This window comes from Camelina sativa, chromosome 15 (assembly GCF_030686135.1).
Source record: "Camelina sativa cultivar CO46 ecotype springtype chromosome 15, ASM3068613v1".
Lineage (NCBI taxonomy): Eukaryota > Viridiplantae > Streptophyta > Magnoliopsida > Brassicales > Brassicaceae > Camelina > Camelina sativa.
In genome coordinates this window covers 15,490,602-15,505,326 of record NC_141894.1, presented here as the reverse complement: position 1 = coordinate 15,505,326, position 14,725 = coordinate 15,490,602, and the positions used below count along the sequence as shown (strand labels likewise).

Sequence of the window (14,725 nt, the reverse complement as noted above, 5' to 3'; positions counted from 1 at the left end):
TGAACCCAGAAAAAAAAGTGTGATTATATCATAAACCAAAAAAAAAAGTTATAGATCATGAACCCAGAAAAAAAAGTTAAAGAACACAAAAAAAAATTCTCAAAAATAATACATATCTGATGAATAAGTGTGATTATATAAAAGGATTGAGAAAAAAAATCAAACAATAATATGTCAAAGGCTAGAGATCCATCTTAAGAGAGGAGAAGAAAATGAAATGATTGAGAAAAGTGTGGTATTGTGTTTGTTCATATTTTAGAAGCAAAGTACGTTGAAATCCAAAATCACACAAAATCCAGTAGATATTGAATAACACTAGATTTTAATGGATTTTTAAAAATACCCAATTGAATAACACCTGATTCTTAAATACATCAAACTCCTTTAAAAACCACAATCCAATAACACCCCCTAAGTTTGTTTTGTTACATCTTCTTTTGCAGCAGCACTAATTTCAATCAAATTATTTGTCAAGATTTGGATCATAGCTTCAAAGTAAAGTAAAACGATCTCTACAACTCTTGATAAAATTAATCAAGAGTTAAGTTGGAAGTTTTAGACGAATGAGTAAAAACAAAAAGCTTCGAGTCTCAAACAAGTATCAGAACAGAACTGACGAACATTGAAACTAAACTTATACAGTTTGTAGACTGATAACTCAGAAGAACAACTATAGGAAAAGATAAAGCTAAAACTCTCTTAAGATCTCACTAACTTGGGAGATAAAAAGAGCAAATTCGCACAAACACTCGAAAATGTAAATAAATATAAGCCCAAAACTTAAAACGAAAAGAGATGCAGCATCATCAGTTTTCATTTTCATTATTCCTTGCCATAAGCAACCATTCTGTTAGGAGGAAGCTTCTTCTCTGCTTTGAGCCTTCTTCTCTTCGCCTTTCTCGATAGCTTCGTCTCAGCTTCGCCTTCCTCATCTACTTTCTGTGTTGGTTTCGTCTCAGCAGTCTGTTTAGTCTCAGCAACCTCATTCTTCTTCCTCTTCTTGCTGCTTCTCTTCTCATTGTGTTTACCCTCCCACAACTGCTGGATCTTAAGTTTCTGCTCCTTGACCTTATGTTTGTTCACCTCCCAATCCTTTTCCACATAAGGAGCCATCTTCTTCAATGGTACATACTGGTTCAGATCTGTGTCATCCAAGGTGAGTATCTCTTCTGTCCCCAGTTGATAACTGTTAGGCTGTACTTTCGCATACTTAAACCTTGTCTTCAAATCTCCAATTGTATCCTCATAGTCTAGCTTGTAGTACTCCTCCATCAAAGCTTCTTTCGCTCTTTGTACTAGAGACGTATTCTGCTTTCTCTTCCTCTTACCATCTGCCTCCTTCTCCTCCGCTACCTCCTCCTCCTCTTCTACTTCTACTTCTTCTTCTTCATCATCATCAATAACCTTCTCCTTTTGCTTCAGAACCTTTTCTCTAGCGGCTACAAAACCATCCCCACCCTGAATCACATCCCAATCTTTGGGAAGTCCAAGCAAGTCATCTTCCTTATCAAAATCTGGTTTCTCTCCATCATCATCCTCATCACTGTTCAAATCTGAATCCTCAGCACCATAATAATCGTCATCAAAAGCAGCTTTCATCACCTTATCATACTCCTCCGGATCAAATTCATCATCAAAAGCTTTAGCATTAAGCGGACATTCTTCTCCATCCTTAAAACCAGCAACAGAAAGCACTTTCTTCATCTTCTCCTTCATCTCCTTCTTCTTAACATTCTTAAGCCGCTTCAACTCCTCTTTCCTCTCAATCTCAGCCATCTTCATCCTCTCCTCTTTATTCTTCCTCTGTGACTTCCTAGCACTATCCTTCTTCCTCACCGACCCATCCACAACCCTAGACTGACTTATAATTATCTCCCCAGCATTCTCTTGGTGCCTGTAGTGATTCTCATAATCCTCTTGATCCCAAACAGCTTCCTCGTCTTCATCCAACTTATCCAACTCCGCCTCGTCTACTACAATCTCCTCTTTCTCCTTCCACAGCTGTTTCACCAAGTAATCTTTCAAAAACTGGTTCTCAAAATCCTCAGCTTTTTCACCAAAATACTCATCCATTTTCTTAGCCAACTCCTCATTAACCTCAACATCATCATCTCCTTCCTTCTCTACAACTCTAAACAGATCATCATCATCATCACTCTCGTCCTCTCCAGTTTCCAAAGCATCGGTTACAGCCTTCCTCAATTCTCTCTGCCGCTCAGCGTAAGTCGTCACCTTCTCCCTCTCCTCATCTTCCTCAACAAACTCAGGACCTTCCTCAAGCAAATGCTGTGCCTGAACATCTTTCAGATACATCTTCTTCTTCTTCTTTTCCTTCTTCTTCTTCTTCTTCTTCTCCTTCTCATCAGACTCATAGAACTTAGCATTTTTGTCCATAATCGAAGGATCCTTATTCTTTACCTTAAGCAACACATCAACGAATCTGAGATCGCTTTCTGGATTATCAAGATCATCATCAGGCTCAGATTCTGGCTCATTATCTTCCTCATCTTCCTCATCCACGATGAGACCTCTCTTCTTCATCTCCTCGAGTCGCTGCAGATCCTCGCGATTCTTGTTGTGCAACAACCTCTTGCCGTACTCATCATCGACCTCGAAGCCTTTGATCTGTGAACAGTCGCCGTCGTCGTCATCTGGTATCGCTTTCGGAATCGGCGGCCGCATCATGTAAAGCCTAGGGTTTTTGCAATTTACCTTTCGAATTGTTTTATTCTTCCTCTCTGTTTTCTTATACGTCGATATTTATATAAAATCACTCATACGACCTCGTACTTTTCCGTATTATCACAAATTAGTCTAAACTCTTATTTGGTGATAATTAACACCTAACAAATTTGATTAACACATGTTTTTGTTTTTGTTTTTGTTACTCGTTGGTTTGATACTTCGATATTAAAGTTTAGATTTGGTATTCATAGTATAAAGTATTAGCTGAACACAAAAATATCAAAATTTTATTGTTTCTTGACATAAAAGCGTGGCAAAGTGTAAACGATGGTAACATTAATAAAAACTCCATAGGCATGTGTGTGTTCAAAACTATACAAACTAGTATCATTCCCTTTAAGCTCTCTATTGAGTAGTCACACTCTTGGCCAGATTCCTCGGTTGATCAACGTTGTGACCTCTCAGAACAGTCAGATGATAAGCCAATAACTGCACACAAAGAACATAAACTTATTCACACGTCGAAAAACAGAAGAAGATACATAGATTATAAAGTGATGCAGATATGAGATTTGTACCTGTAATGGCACTATGTTGATAACAGGTTGTAAACAATCTTCAACTTGAGGAACTTCGATTGCACGACAAGATCCACTCGAGCTTACTGATGCAGCATCACCTTTAGAACACATTACTATTAATCTCCCTTTGCGTGCGTGAAGTTGCTGAATCACAGACTGTTGTTTGCTGAAACAAGCATCGCGAGTGGCGATCACAGCGATTGGGAGATTCTCATCAACTAAAGCTAAAGGTCCATGTTTCATTTCTCCTGCAAGTATACCTTCACTGTGCATTAGTGCTACTTCTTTTACTTTCAACGCTCCTTCTAACGCGGTTGCGTAGTTGTACCCTCTACCAAACACAAGCAGTGACTGCTCGTCTATCAAAAGTTGCGCAAGATCTTTCATTTCATCGTCTAGCTTTAGTACTTCTCTAACCTTATCTGCTCAGTTAAATAAGATAGATATACACAAAGTTGGTTCCAATTGCTTCAAAACAGTCTTAAAATGAAGAAGTAACTTTTCTCTATATTGCTTGACTTACATGGCAAATCAAGTAGTCCATCAATTACAGCTTCCCGTTTCTTTTGGTTGGAGATTGTGTCACTTCCAATTGCTAAAGCTAGCATTACCATCACCACAATCTGACTTGTGTATGCCTGATAATGTTGGGGGAAGCATAAGTTTTTTAACCTCCAAATTTTGAAAATATATGTTCAGAGATTCACGAAAACTACCTTTGTACTTGCCACACCAATCTCAGCTCCTGCGTTAATATGGACACCACAGTGTGTTTTTCTAGCTATTGAGCTCCCAACAGTGTTAGTTATGCCGACACATAATGCACCGTTTTCTTGAGCATAGTCCAAAGCAAGTAGTGTATCTGCAGTTTCACCAGACTGACTCACAAAAACTGCGGTATCTTCTCTGTATATTGGACCTTGCCTGTCCAATAGATCACTAGCGATCTCCATGCTGACTGGTATACCTATGGAAAAGACCCTAAGTTAGCAGAGCCAATTCGAAATCAAGACAGCACATGATTATTATAGTAGCAATTACCAGAGAGCTCTTCAAGGATAGGTCTAGACGCAAGAGCAGCGTTGTAACTTGTTCCACAGCCAATAAAAACTATACGCCTGCTGCGTCTTATGGTCTTCAAGTGATCTTTCAAACCACCTAGGAGGACTGTTTTTGTTTTGCGAGAATCACCGCGAATAAGCCGGCCTCTCATTGTAGTAGTTAAAGATTCTGGCTGCTCATGGATCTCTTTTTGCATGTAATGATCATATTTTCCCTTGTTTATCTGCTCCACCTCCATCTCTAGAACAGATAAGGCACGTTCCACTGAAGCAGGTCTTGATAATCCATTACGCCTTCCCCTCTCGTTTTCAAACTTAAGTATCGACACACCTCCATCCTGTTAATAAAAGTGGAAGTGGTGAGCACATATTAAGTGACCTGCACAGGTTACATGATAAGTGAACCACTTATACTCCAAACTGGACACTATTTCTAACATAATATTTATTACATGTTTCAGAGGCTACTTGTGAGCGCTGCACATATTCCCAGTGATCAGTCAATAAGATTCGTTATTCATAAGGTAGATTTCAATATACATGCTTAAGTATGGCAGGGAATGAATATACAAACTGACTAGAACATAACTGAACGATTGTTATACCTTGAGGTTAACAACTTCGCCATCTTCAATCACCAAAACTTTCTTTGTGTGCTCAACAAGAGCATGAGGATCACTTGATAGGAAAAATTCTTTGGGATGGTCATTCTTAGAAAGAAAGTGGGCATCCTGGAAAACATGACCATTGCTCTTGCCTTGATCTAGCTCCTACGAAAGCATGCAAAAGTAAGGTATACCGTAGTTGCTAACAAACTGTCAAGGTTCTGATTCTGTAATTTAAAAAGGAAGAGAAGGAAATAAAGCTAGCACATCTAAAACCATAATCCAGTTAGAATCTTAAAAACGCAAAACAAGGTTACGATGAAGCAACTCTGCCCTATTTCATGCTAAAAGAAGCAAATCTTGGTTCCATGAGTAAAAATTTGTTTAATCTCCCTATCATATAACATAGCTCTAAAGGTTTCAAATGTTACAGAGCTTAATACAGACTCGCTAAACAAAACAATTACTAAGCTAGATTCCAATCAAACAGAATGAAAAAGCCCTCTTGATTCTAGTGAAAAAGAGTAAAAACTTACTTTAACACCTAAAAGCAAAGGGCTACCAAGCTTGCACGCTATCAACTCGTTCGGATAATGCCAGCTTTTGAATATAAGAGCATAAGCTCCTTCAAGATGCCTCATCACTTCAAAGACAACTTCACAGAATGTAACAGTCTGTCCACCTACAAAAGTATAAGAAAAAAAATACATGAGCATGCTACCTAAAACCAAAACAACACACTACTTAAAAATCTCAAACACAATATGGATAACAGTATCAAGCATTACCTTCTTCATTAGCTTTGTCAAAAACAAATTTAGCAAGCTTAGGAATGACCTCAGTATCTGTATCCGATTCAAAAGTAAACCCATGCCTCACTAAAGTTTCTTTCAACACCTAAACAATAAGAAGAGAATCAAAACATGTTCTTTTTCCCCCCCCCCCCCCTTATAAAGACATAAGACAAGAGACTCAGTTAAAAGAGAAAAAAAGAACCTCATAGTTAGTGATGACACCATTATGAACAACCAAAAAATCATCTCCAGGACCAGAAGATTGAGGATGACTATTCCTAGGAGCAGGTTCACCATGAGTAGCCCACCTCGTATGTGCAATCCCAGCATGAAAGTAGAAAACTTTGTCTAGGTTCAATTCCGTATTCGTAATCTCTGCAAACCAATACACAACACAAATCATCAAAAACAAAAAAAGTCTTCGACTCTGGATTCAAAATCTTAGAGATCCAAAATTTATAAATAAATTAAAAAGACCAACCTTCGTTAACGGAATTAACAAGTGATTCAATGTTTCCAGCTTGACGAAACACGAGGGGAGAAGAAGCATCAGAATTATCAATGGCGATCCCAGCAGAATCGTAGCCTCTGTATTCAAGACGACGAAGACCATTGAAGAGAACCTCGAGAATGTACCTTCTCTCTTTGTTCGCGTGAAAATTCAGATACGCAAAGATCCCACACATATTTTTTTTTTTTTTGGATTTGATTACGAAGAATTGAGAGGGAACAAGAAGAAGAAGAAGTAGGAAGGAGGAAGAAGAAGGAACGGTGAGATTCGTTTATTAATTTTGACTCAGATTTGTTGGGATTTTGACTTGTAATTATCAGCAACATGTTTGGATATTTCTGTCATTTTCAGGTTCTGTCAGGGGAGATGACATGTCCGTATCTGATTGGAAGGAGATCGAGTTGTTCTTTGTTTTGTAGGAGCCGAACCGCTACGCGTGGGTCACGTGATGAGACGATTTGGAGGCCCCAACTCACCACCACCACTAGCTAGTAGTATAGTACAACCACGTTTTTCAAGCCGGAAGAGTTGAACTTTGGGGGTGCCTTAGTTATGGAGATATATTAGCCGGAAAAGTTGAACTTTGGGTGCATTCTTATGCAGATTAATAAGCCACTTGGATAATGACCCTAAGTTTGCATTAATTATTGGTAGTTTTACAAAAAAAAATTAACAGGATTGATTAGTTTGTATAATGTAGATTTTTTTTTTAATTATAACTTACTCATTAAAAAAAAAAAAAAATCTGTTGGAATTCATTTCAGTAGATTCCATATAAAGATTTTTCAAATGGTTATGCTTTTAAAATGTTACAGTTTAAAGAAGTACATAAAATCTTGATGGACTAACACTAAAAATCTGTGTGAATTCATTTCAGTAGATACCATATAAAGATTTTCAAATGATTATCCTTTTACATAATGCCAGATTTTAATGAAGTATATAAAATCTTTGATGAACTAACACTAAATCTATGATGTGTACTATACAGATATCGTAGCTAACAATATTAGTTTTTGAATGCAAAGTTTAGAATGAATGATTGAATAAGCTAGCATTTAGATTATGTTAAATTTCTATAAACGATTTTAAGATAATTAAATATAGATTTTTGGCTATAAGTTCTGGTTTTATAAAGTTTGATAATATAAGGATTATATAGAGTTATTTTTTAAGAAAAAATATAGAGCATGTAAACAATAGTGAAGTAGTGGTGAACAAGTCGGATTAAAAAACAATAGTGAGCTTAGTAATTTGAGCATGTCTTGAAATTTCAGGATGTATCTTCTACTAGAGCATGTGTTACGGTCATCCTTTCGACGATCCATAGTTTTATTTCCTCACCAATAACTATCGACGAGGCTATAATTGTCAAAAAAAAAAAAACTATCGACGAGGCTATGACTACGAAGCATACTGACATGGTTGATGTATCCCTTAGAGCATATTTATTGGTCGGTTGTTAGAAGGGGAGTTCTTAAATTTTTTATGAATTAATTGTGTACTGTTTGGAATATAAGAACCCATGATCTCTTAGATAAAATTTTCTCTTTTATTGGTAGGTTCTTATTTTGGGTATCTTATTTTTAAAAATATTGTTTTTTAAAATTTAAAAATTTTAAATAGAATAGAAGTGGTATAAATGTGTAAACATTTAAGATTTTATAAAATTAGAAAATATTGCATTTTAATTAATTTTCAAACATACAAAACATAATACAAATATTAATACATATTACAATAGAAGTGCAATTTATGAAGCCAAAAACTATAATTTGAATCTCTTTCACTAATTTCCACCATTGATTCCCTTGGTTCTCTGCATCGACATCTTCATTTTCATTTGCTCGTTTCCAGTTATCAGTTTGATTCTCTTGTCTCTCTGAGCAAAAAAATAGAAACAAATTGGTTCAGCATGTGTTGTTTTCATGATGCCCTCAGTTAACCCCATGACATAGAGGTATAGAAAGCAATATACCTGGAACTGCATCTTCATTTATTGGCATAGCAGCTGCGGGATCATTATCAGCTCTCGCAGCAGGTCTATGAGGTCGAGATGGTGGTACTGCTGCTCTATGCATGCCTTGTGAAAGCCATCGCACAAACGGTGCAAGAGCTCTTTTTGAGAACAAGAAAAAATCATAATTAAGAACAAGAACCAACGAGAAGCTAACACAAAAGAAGAGACAACTAACGTCCTTACAACATCAAGCCAAACCTGCAGCAAAATAAAACCAGTACACTACAAAGAATGAACAAAAACATATCAAAACTTTTGTAACAAGCCAACGATTTCCAACTGAGCAGCTAAATCAGAACAACAATCATAAGCAAAACAATGAAGCTACATAGAAAATTGTTCTAATCAAATCCAACAGATAGGTTCATTTTTGTAGCTAGGAGAGTACCTGTTCGTGGAGACTTTGCAGGGAACCAAATCCCTCTCCTCGAACCATCACCCCCATTCTCTGCTTCTTTCTCCTGTCGACTGCAACAAAAATTAGTACACATTATTGATAGAACAAAAAAACTGATTCCCAGCAACTAACCTCTGCCATAGCAAGCACTTCAACTGCATCGGAATACATTTCCATTTCTATTAAACTTTTTGCTTTAGTGTGTAACATAAGACCCATCATTGCACCACTGTGGAACAAATCAGGCTAAACATACTCACTTGACATAAGAAGTGGCAAAATTAAGACTTTATACTGCGCATGGCCAAAGAACTAAAAACACAGATGATCGTTACACTATGCATCAGAATACAAACAAAAATCTTGTTCTAGTTTAATCCAAAATCAGAATTGGCAAATTGGGTTCTTGCAAAAAGACACATGAAGTTTAAAAATTCAGACTTTATAACCAAAGATGATCAAGAGACTCACTTGACACGAGAGAGACGACGGGACCTTTCTTCCTTTGCCATAATCGATTTGCCTTCTTCGGGTGCTTATGATTTCAGCAAGCTCACACACGAATCCTTGAAAAAATCTGATTAGCAAAACACCAAAAAACTTAGTAATCAACAAACGCAAATCCAGATTCATGAGATACTCAAAATATAAAAAGTTTATTAAATCCCTCTGTTTCTAATCACAAAAAAAAAAAAAAACCAGAGTCAATTTACATACAGAAAACCAACAGCTCGATTCAAGAATTAAGAAAATAATCAATGGAGACAAACCTGAAAGTTGTTGTGGATTTGGTTCACTGAATTCGCAGATGGTGGCCACCGAATTGTTAGGGTTTCATCATGACGACCCTCGGAATGTGGAGATGATGATAATCGAATCGCCTCTCCTACATGCAATCAGAGCTAACAGCAATCTCCTCTTCCTCCACATCCAGACGATTCCACAAAAAAATTTTCGTTTTCTCGCAATCGCGAGAGACAGAGAGAGAAAAAAGAAAACGAAACAAATGGGAAGAAAAAAAAAATTTCCACGTTTTCTATTTTTTGTCCAGCCAATAGCACACAGACACGTAGCGTCTCTTAAAACACATTTGGAGATACTATATAACAACTCCCCTTACATTTTTTCTTTTCTTTTGCTTTATTTTTTGGCATAAAAAAACTAAGAATCAGGGTTGAACCCCCCCCCCCCCCCCCCCCATAAACAAGGCCAATCAATATATATCAACGATTTTTATGTTCAGTTTGTCTCTCTCACTATATTATGTAACATGAAATTGATTATATAAAGTGAACCAGATCATCTTAATGGAATTGGTTGCAAGATATGCCAAGTTGCGCAACACATGTATGAAATAATTACGTAATTCACAAAATCCAAATTAATCAGTAGATTCCGTCCTTTTCTCATACTTAATATTTCTTGACTTTAAATTCAACACACACACACACCAAAAAAAAAAAGAACATTATTTACAAAAGTATAGAAACTCTCTGCCGTTTTAATCTTGAGATCCTTTCAACGATTCCACGATTTTAATAGTAAAACGGCACAACGTTTAACATCTTGAGATCCTTTCAACGATTCCACGATTTTAATAGTAAAACGGCACAACGTTTAACATATATAATGTATTTCAGTCATTTGATTCCGAGGCAAAAAAAACTCAACAAACTCATTCCTATTTCTTGATTTCTTCTTCTCCAAGAAAGGTTTTGCAAACCGAGAGACAAAATCGACGCCGTTCGTTCTTTCTTCACATCATCGCCATGAAAACAAAGAGAGGAAAGGATCTTGCAAAGACGAAGATCTCCGATGACCTGAGAACAAACAGAGCAAAGTTAGATCACATTCCGTTTGATCTCATTCCCGATATACTCAAAGGCTTACCCGCTAAATCCCTAGCAAGATTCCTCTGCTTATCAAAACAGTGTGAATCCATCATCCGCAACAGAGATTTCATTAAATCTTACTGGATCAAGTCGTCTACTCGTCCCCAAACCCAAAGTCTCATCTTCACATGTGAGGACAAGAGTAAGAGGAAGCGTCACTTCTTCTCTGTAGAGATTCGAGGTGAATCATCATCCTATGTAGCAACTTACCATATGAAATGTCTTTCGCATCCGTACAAAACTGTTGCTCCCTCTGTTCATGGTATGATTTGCTATGGACCTCCTCGTAAAATCATGGTGTACAACCCTAGCACGAGACGATCTGTTACTTTTCCTGAGATTGATTCTCGTAGGTTGGATATATACCATTATTACTTGGGTTATGATCCGATCAATGAGGATTACAAAGTCTTGTGTATGACGAAGTGTCGCAGTTTAGATCAATTATTAGAGATTAGGGTTTTGACACTGAGGGAGAATGGTAATTCCTGGAGAATGATTCAAGATTGTCCTCCTGATCACTCTCCTGAGTCTCTTGATATATGTATCAATGGTGTGTTGTACTATGAAGCTTATCTTGATACAGATCCTTTTCTTCAGAACAAGCATCAAGGAGTCATGAGTTTCGATGTTAGGTCTGAGAAGTTTGAGCATATAAGAGTACCAGAGACTGCTGCAGAGTTTACAAAGATGACAAGATACGAGGGAAAGCTTGCTGTCATGTCCTTTAAACCAGCTGGACTTTCTTGTACTTGTAGGATTGATTTGTGGGTTCTAGAGGATGCTGCGAAACACGAATGGTGCAACAAGGTGTTTGCTTTAGATCTCTGTATAACTGATTGGTATCTTCAAGCCTTTTGTCTCACTGATGCAGGTGAGTTTGTTTTCGGACCAGACACTTTGAGTGAACCACCATTTTATGTTCTCTATTATGATCCCAAGAGAAACAGTTTCAGAAAAGTCTACATAGAAGGAATCACAAAACGTTGGGGTGAAGCTGTAATCTCTATCTTCCCTGGTCAGGTTGAGAATCTCATGTTTCTCTAAAGAGTACTGCTGGCTCGTTTAGTCCTGATCATCATCTCCACTGAAAATGTTTGTTCTTCGGTTGTGTAGTTGAGCTTCATCTAGTTAACTTTGGGAGATTTCATACTACTTTGTATGTTTTGGTGACAGTCTAATTTGTTCATGTTTATAGTCTCTCCGCTTTGCCTCTGGTTGCTTAGTGTTGACGCTGTTGCAGCTTTTTAGTATAGTTCAAGGGTTCCTCTGTTTTGAACTTGTGCATTACTCTCTCTGTTTCTATACTGTGTTATCTCTTAAAGCAATGCATAACCTTTGTGTTTGCGTCTGCGTTTTTTTTTTTATATTTTGTGATATGTGAACAATAATACCATGACAAAACACATCTTTACTAAATCTTACCATGGACAATCAGGTTTCATCAAAAGCCAAAATATGCATAGATACAAATTAATACTTTCATTAACACAAAAAGAAAACATTCTCTACTACAGCAAAATCAGAAAACAACCAATGATTCATTCACCTTGCGAACCTTCTCAAGAGACCTTCCTCTGTTCTTGAGCAACGCGTTGTACTTCCACTGCAGATCTGGTAAGATTCTCCGTACCGCAAGTTTCGGATCTTTCTCGAACCCTCGTGGCAACCCTCTACGCTGTTGTTTGTAAAACCGTCTGACGGCTCCATAAACACCCACCTCCGGCTTCTTATCATCCTCAGCCGCCGCGTACTTAATGGCTGATTCAATGGCATGAAAGTACATGTCGTCTTTGAACATCTCGTCCTCTTCCTCACGCGTAATCTCATCTCGTTTCTCGACTTGTATTAAACCGTGGTCGAGTAGGATCCTCCTGAACTCCTCTTTCAGATTAGGGTAATCTCGTAACATTAGGTCAACTTCTTCCTTGAGAGTCTTCACGTCTTGATGTTGCTTATATCTCACGAAAGCCTCTATAAACCCTACTCGTAACCCCTCGCGCTCACCCCTCAACGACTTTAAGAACTCTTTTATCCGTTTCAGATTCTTCGGATCGACAAAGGTCGTCTCGTCTCGACGAGAATCCGTATCCAAATCCTTCAAAACTCGATCGAAGGCGGTGAGTAAAACGTCGCAGTTCTTGAAAATAGTCGTGATTTGGTTTCTGAGACCGACCAAATTCAAAGATCCGGAATGGTAATGTTTGATTGCAGTGGTGTATTGAAGGTAGATTCCTCTGTGGTTTGTTTCTTCATCAGTCTCTTTTATCATTCTCACGAACTCGCAAACTCGCTCATACTCTTCTTGCGACATCCTTGTTCTCGCCATTATTCTCATGATTAGATTTTTGATTTTTCTTCTGTCGTTGTAACTTTTGTTGAGTTAAGAAAAAAAAAAAGGTGAAGCTTCTTCTCTATTTAAAGAGTAGGAGCGTTTTAAAAAAAAAAAGGAAAATCCTAAACCTAATTGAGTCAATACTTTAATAATTATTAATTTAGTAAGTAATTAATACTAGATGAAAAATGGAATTTTTTCATTGGCCAGTACTGGTAATGTATTAAATAGTAAGAGCATTAGATAGAGAAATAGATTCAACATTGATAAACTAAGCCTTAAACACAATATTAATAAAGAGATTCAAAATAAAACCTTGAAAAAATGGCTAATTTCCTTGTCTCCTTTATATTGTATTTCAACTTTTTTTTTATTTGATACTCAGATTTCCAATGTAAAATTTGCTAATATGTTTCTTTCTATTAATTTGTGAATCGTTTTGGTTAAATAGTTTTCTATACATTTTGTTTCTTTAATTTGAGGCAAAGAAATTAGAAAATCCATCAGAACCAATCCACAAGGTATTCAATAAACTCATATTTACATAAATTTGGATTTTGTGTTTGTAATTTTACATAATCTCATTTCGTGTTTGTAATTTTACTTTTTTAATCTTTTTTTTTTTCATCACTTTTTTTAATTCTTTAAATTGCTATAAATGGTCCGAATTAATTAACCTTAAAAAAATGGTAAAACCAAAAACCGAACCAAACGGTTAGAGAAAACCGAATGCCCAGAGGGCTACTAGAAATTTCGATTACCAAGTAAATTACGATTTTGGGCTTATCATTTCAATTGTAACAAAAAAAAGTTGTTATAAATAAAGGAATTAATTCCTTCAATCATCTTCGTTGTCTGGCTTTTCATTAGTTGCGCACCGTCGGGGATCTCTGATCTCTCTCAAGATCGCTTCTACGCTACCGCAGATCTCTCTCACACCCAATCATGACTCATATCCTTCTCAAATTCGTTTGTTCTCTCAATCTGGTTTGTTAGCTCTAGTTTGGTTTTTCTTTATTTTAGGTTCTGTGTTTTTGTTAACGCGAATGTTCAATTCCGAAACTTGGGTTCTGTTTTTTGCGTGTTCTACAAGATGGAAAAGACCTAAATTTTGTAAAATTTTTAGGGTTTTGTTTTTAGATTAGTTGTTGTCATTGATTTCTCCGTCTTGAATCGTATGGTTTTGAAGTTTGTACCTAGACGGGGAGCTTTTGGATGGTTCTTTCACGAGTTCTAATGCAGATCTCTGAATATTTGATGCAAGGGTTTGCTATATTTTGTGTGCTTGATTGATTTTAATCAGAAACTAGTACTATTGTTTTCTTTAATTCTGTGGCTTTTGCGAATTTTGCACGAGGAAGTCAAAGAGAGCGTGACCGTGAAAGGGCTCTAGCTCGTACCGGAGGCAAAGGAAAGACCAAAGATGATGGATTAACTCCAGAGCAACGCCGTGAAAGGTATAGCCCATTTTCGTATTTGTTCTTCTTGGATCTGAGTAATGTCTATGGAGTTATTGATTGCTTTTGTGTTGTGTGTGTTTGTTATATGATAAAGGGATGCAAAAGCATTGCAAGAGAAGGCAGCAAAGAAGGCTGCTCAAGCAGCAGCAGCAGCTTCTGGAGGAGGAGGCAAAGGAAACAATAATACTAAGAAATGATGATCAGTCAATGCCTCCATATGTCTGTAACTTCTTTCTTTTGAATGTGAAAGTTTGGTGTCTGTGCTTCGTCGTTTGACTGGGAGTTTTATATCACTTGAGGGTGTACTTTGTTTAACCAATGACTCATCCATTATCAATGATTACAAAAGTACATTTGTATCCAAATTCTTGTCCTTTACTGAGG

General features: G+C 36.9%; 5 protein-coding genes and 1 pseudogene across 10 annotated transcripts; 2 read left to right on the top strand and 4 right to left on the bottom strand.

The window, feature by feature from the left end:
• Positions 1–568: 568 nt before the first annotated feature.
• Positions 569–2,737, bottom strand: LOC104746936 (protein kri1-like). The gene has a single exon (XM_010468484.3). The coding sequence runs from the start codon at positions 2,683–2,685 to the stop codon at positions 823–825; it is 1,863 nt and encodes a 620-aa protein (XP_010466786.1). The 5' UTR covers positions 2,686–2,737; the 3' UTR covers positions 569–822.
• Positions 2,738–2,950: 213 nt separating this feature from the next.
• On the bottom strand, positions 2,951–6,815 carry LOC104746935 (glutamine--fructose-6-phosphate aminotransferase [isomerizing] 1). Its single transcript, XM_010468483.3, has 10 exons — positions 6,208–6,815; positions 5,929–6,101; positions 5,721–5,829; positions 5,469–5,614; positions 4,933–5,097; positions 4,308–4,665; positions 3,983–4,233; positions 3,790–3,904; positions 3,264–3,688; positions 2,951–3,174 (listed from the first exon to the last, which is right to left on the bottom strand). The coding sequence occupies exons 1-10, from the start codon at positions 6,410–6,412 to the stop codon at positions 3,091–3,093; spliced, it is 2,031 nt and encodes a 676-aa protein (XP_010466785.1). The 5' UTR covers positions 6,413–6,815; the 3' UTR covers positions 2,951–3,090.
• A 1,065-nt stretch (positions 6,816–7,880) lies between these two features.
• Positions 7,881–9,845, bottom strand: LOC104710149 (uncharacterized). 6 transcript variants are annotated; one of them, XM_087489250.1, is made up of 6 exons: positions 9,425–9,665; positions 9,126–9,231; positions 8,787–8,900; positions 8,646–8,725; positions 8,216–8,355; positions 7,881–8,119 (listed from the first exon to the last, which is right to left on the bottom strand). In XM_087489250.1, the coding sequence occupies exons 3-5, from the start codon at positions 8,813–8,815 to the stop codon at positions 8,234–8,236; spliced, it is 231 nt and encodes a 76-aa protein (XP_087345376.1). In that variant the 5' UTR covers positions 8,816–8,900; positions 9,126–9,231; positions 9,425–9,665; the 3' UTR covers positions 7,881–8,119; positions 8,216–8,233. The 6 variants fall into 6 exon arrangements, 5 of the variants coding, with proteins under 5 accessions (XP_087345376.1, XP_087345373.1, XP_087345375.1 ...); XM_087489247.1 differs by having other exon boundaries at positions 8,646–8,718; XM_087489249.1 differs by having other exon boundaries at positions 8,787–8,883.
• A 522-nt stretch (positions 9,846–10,367) lies between these two features.
• Positions 10,368–11,721, top strand: LOC104748521 (F-box protein At2g21930 pseudogene; annotated as a pseudogene).
• Positions 11,722–11,942: 221 nt separating this feature from the next.
• Positions 11,943–12,906, bottom strand: LOC104748520 (uncharacterized). Its single transcript, XM_010470148.2, has one exon. The coding sequence runs from the start codon at positions 12,882–12,884 to the stop codon at positions 12,069–12,071; it is 816 nt and encodes a 271-aa protein (XP_010468450.2). The 5' UTR covers positions 12,885–12,906; the 3' UTR covers positions 11,943–12,068.
• Positions 12,907–13,696: 790 nt separating this feature from the next.
• LOC104746932 (uncharacterized) lies at positions 13,697–14,706 on the top strand. Its single transcript, XM_019236583.2, has 3 exons — positions 13,697–13,833; positions 14,236–14,338; positions 14,436–14,706. Exons 1-3 carry the CDS (start codon positions 13,827–13,829, stop codon positions 14,536–14,538), a joined length of 213 nt encoding a protein of 70 aa, XP_019092128.1. The 5' UTR covers positions 13,697–13,826; the 3' UTR covers positions 14,539–14,706.
• The last annotated feature ends 19 nt before the right edge of the window (positions 14,707–14,725 follow it).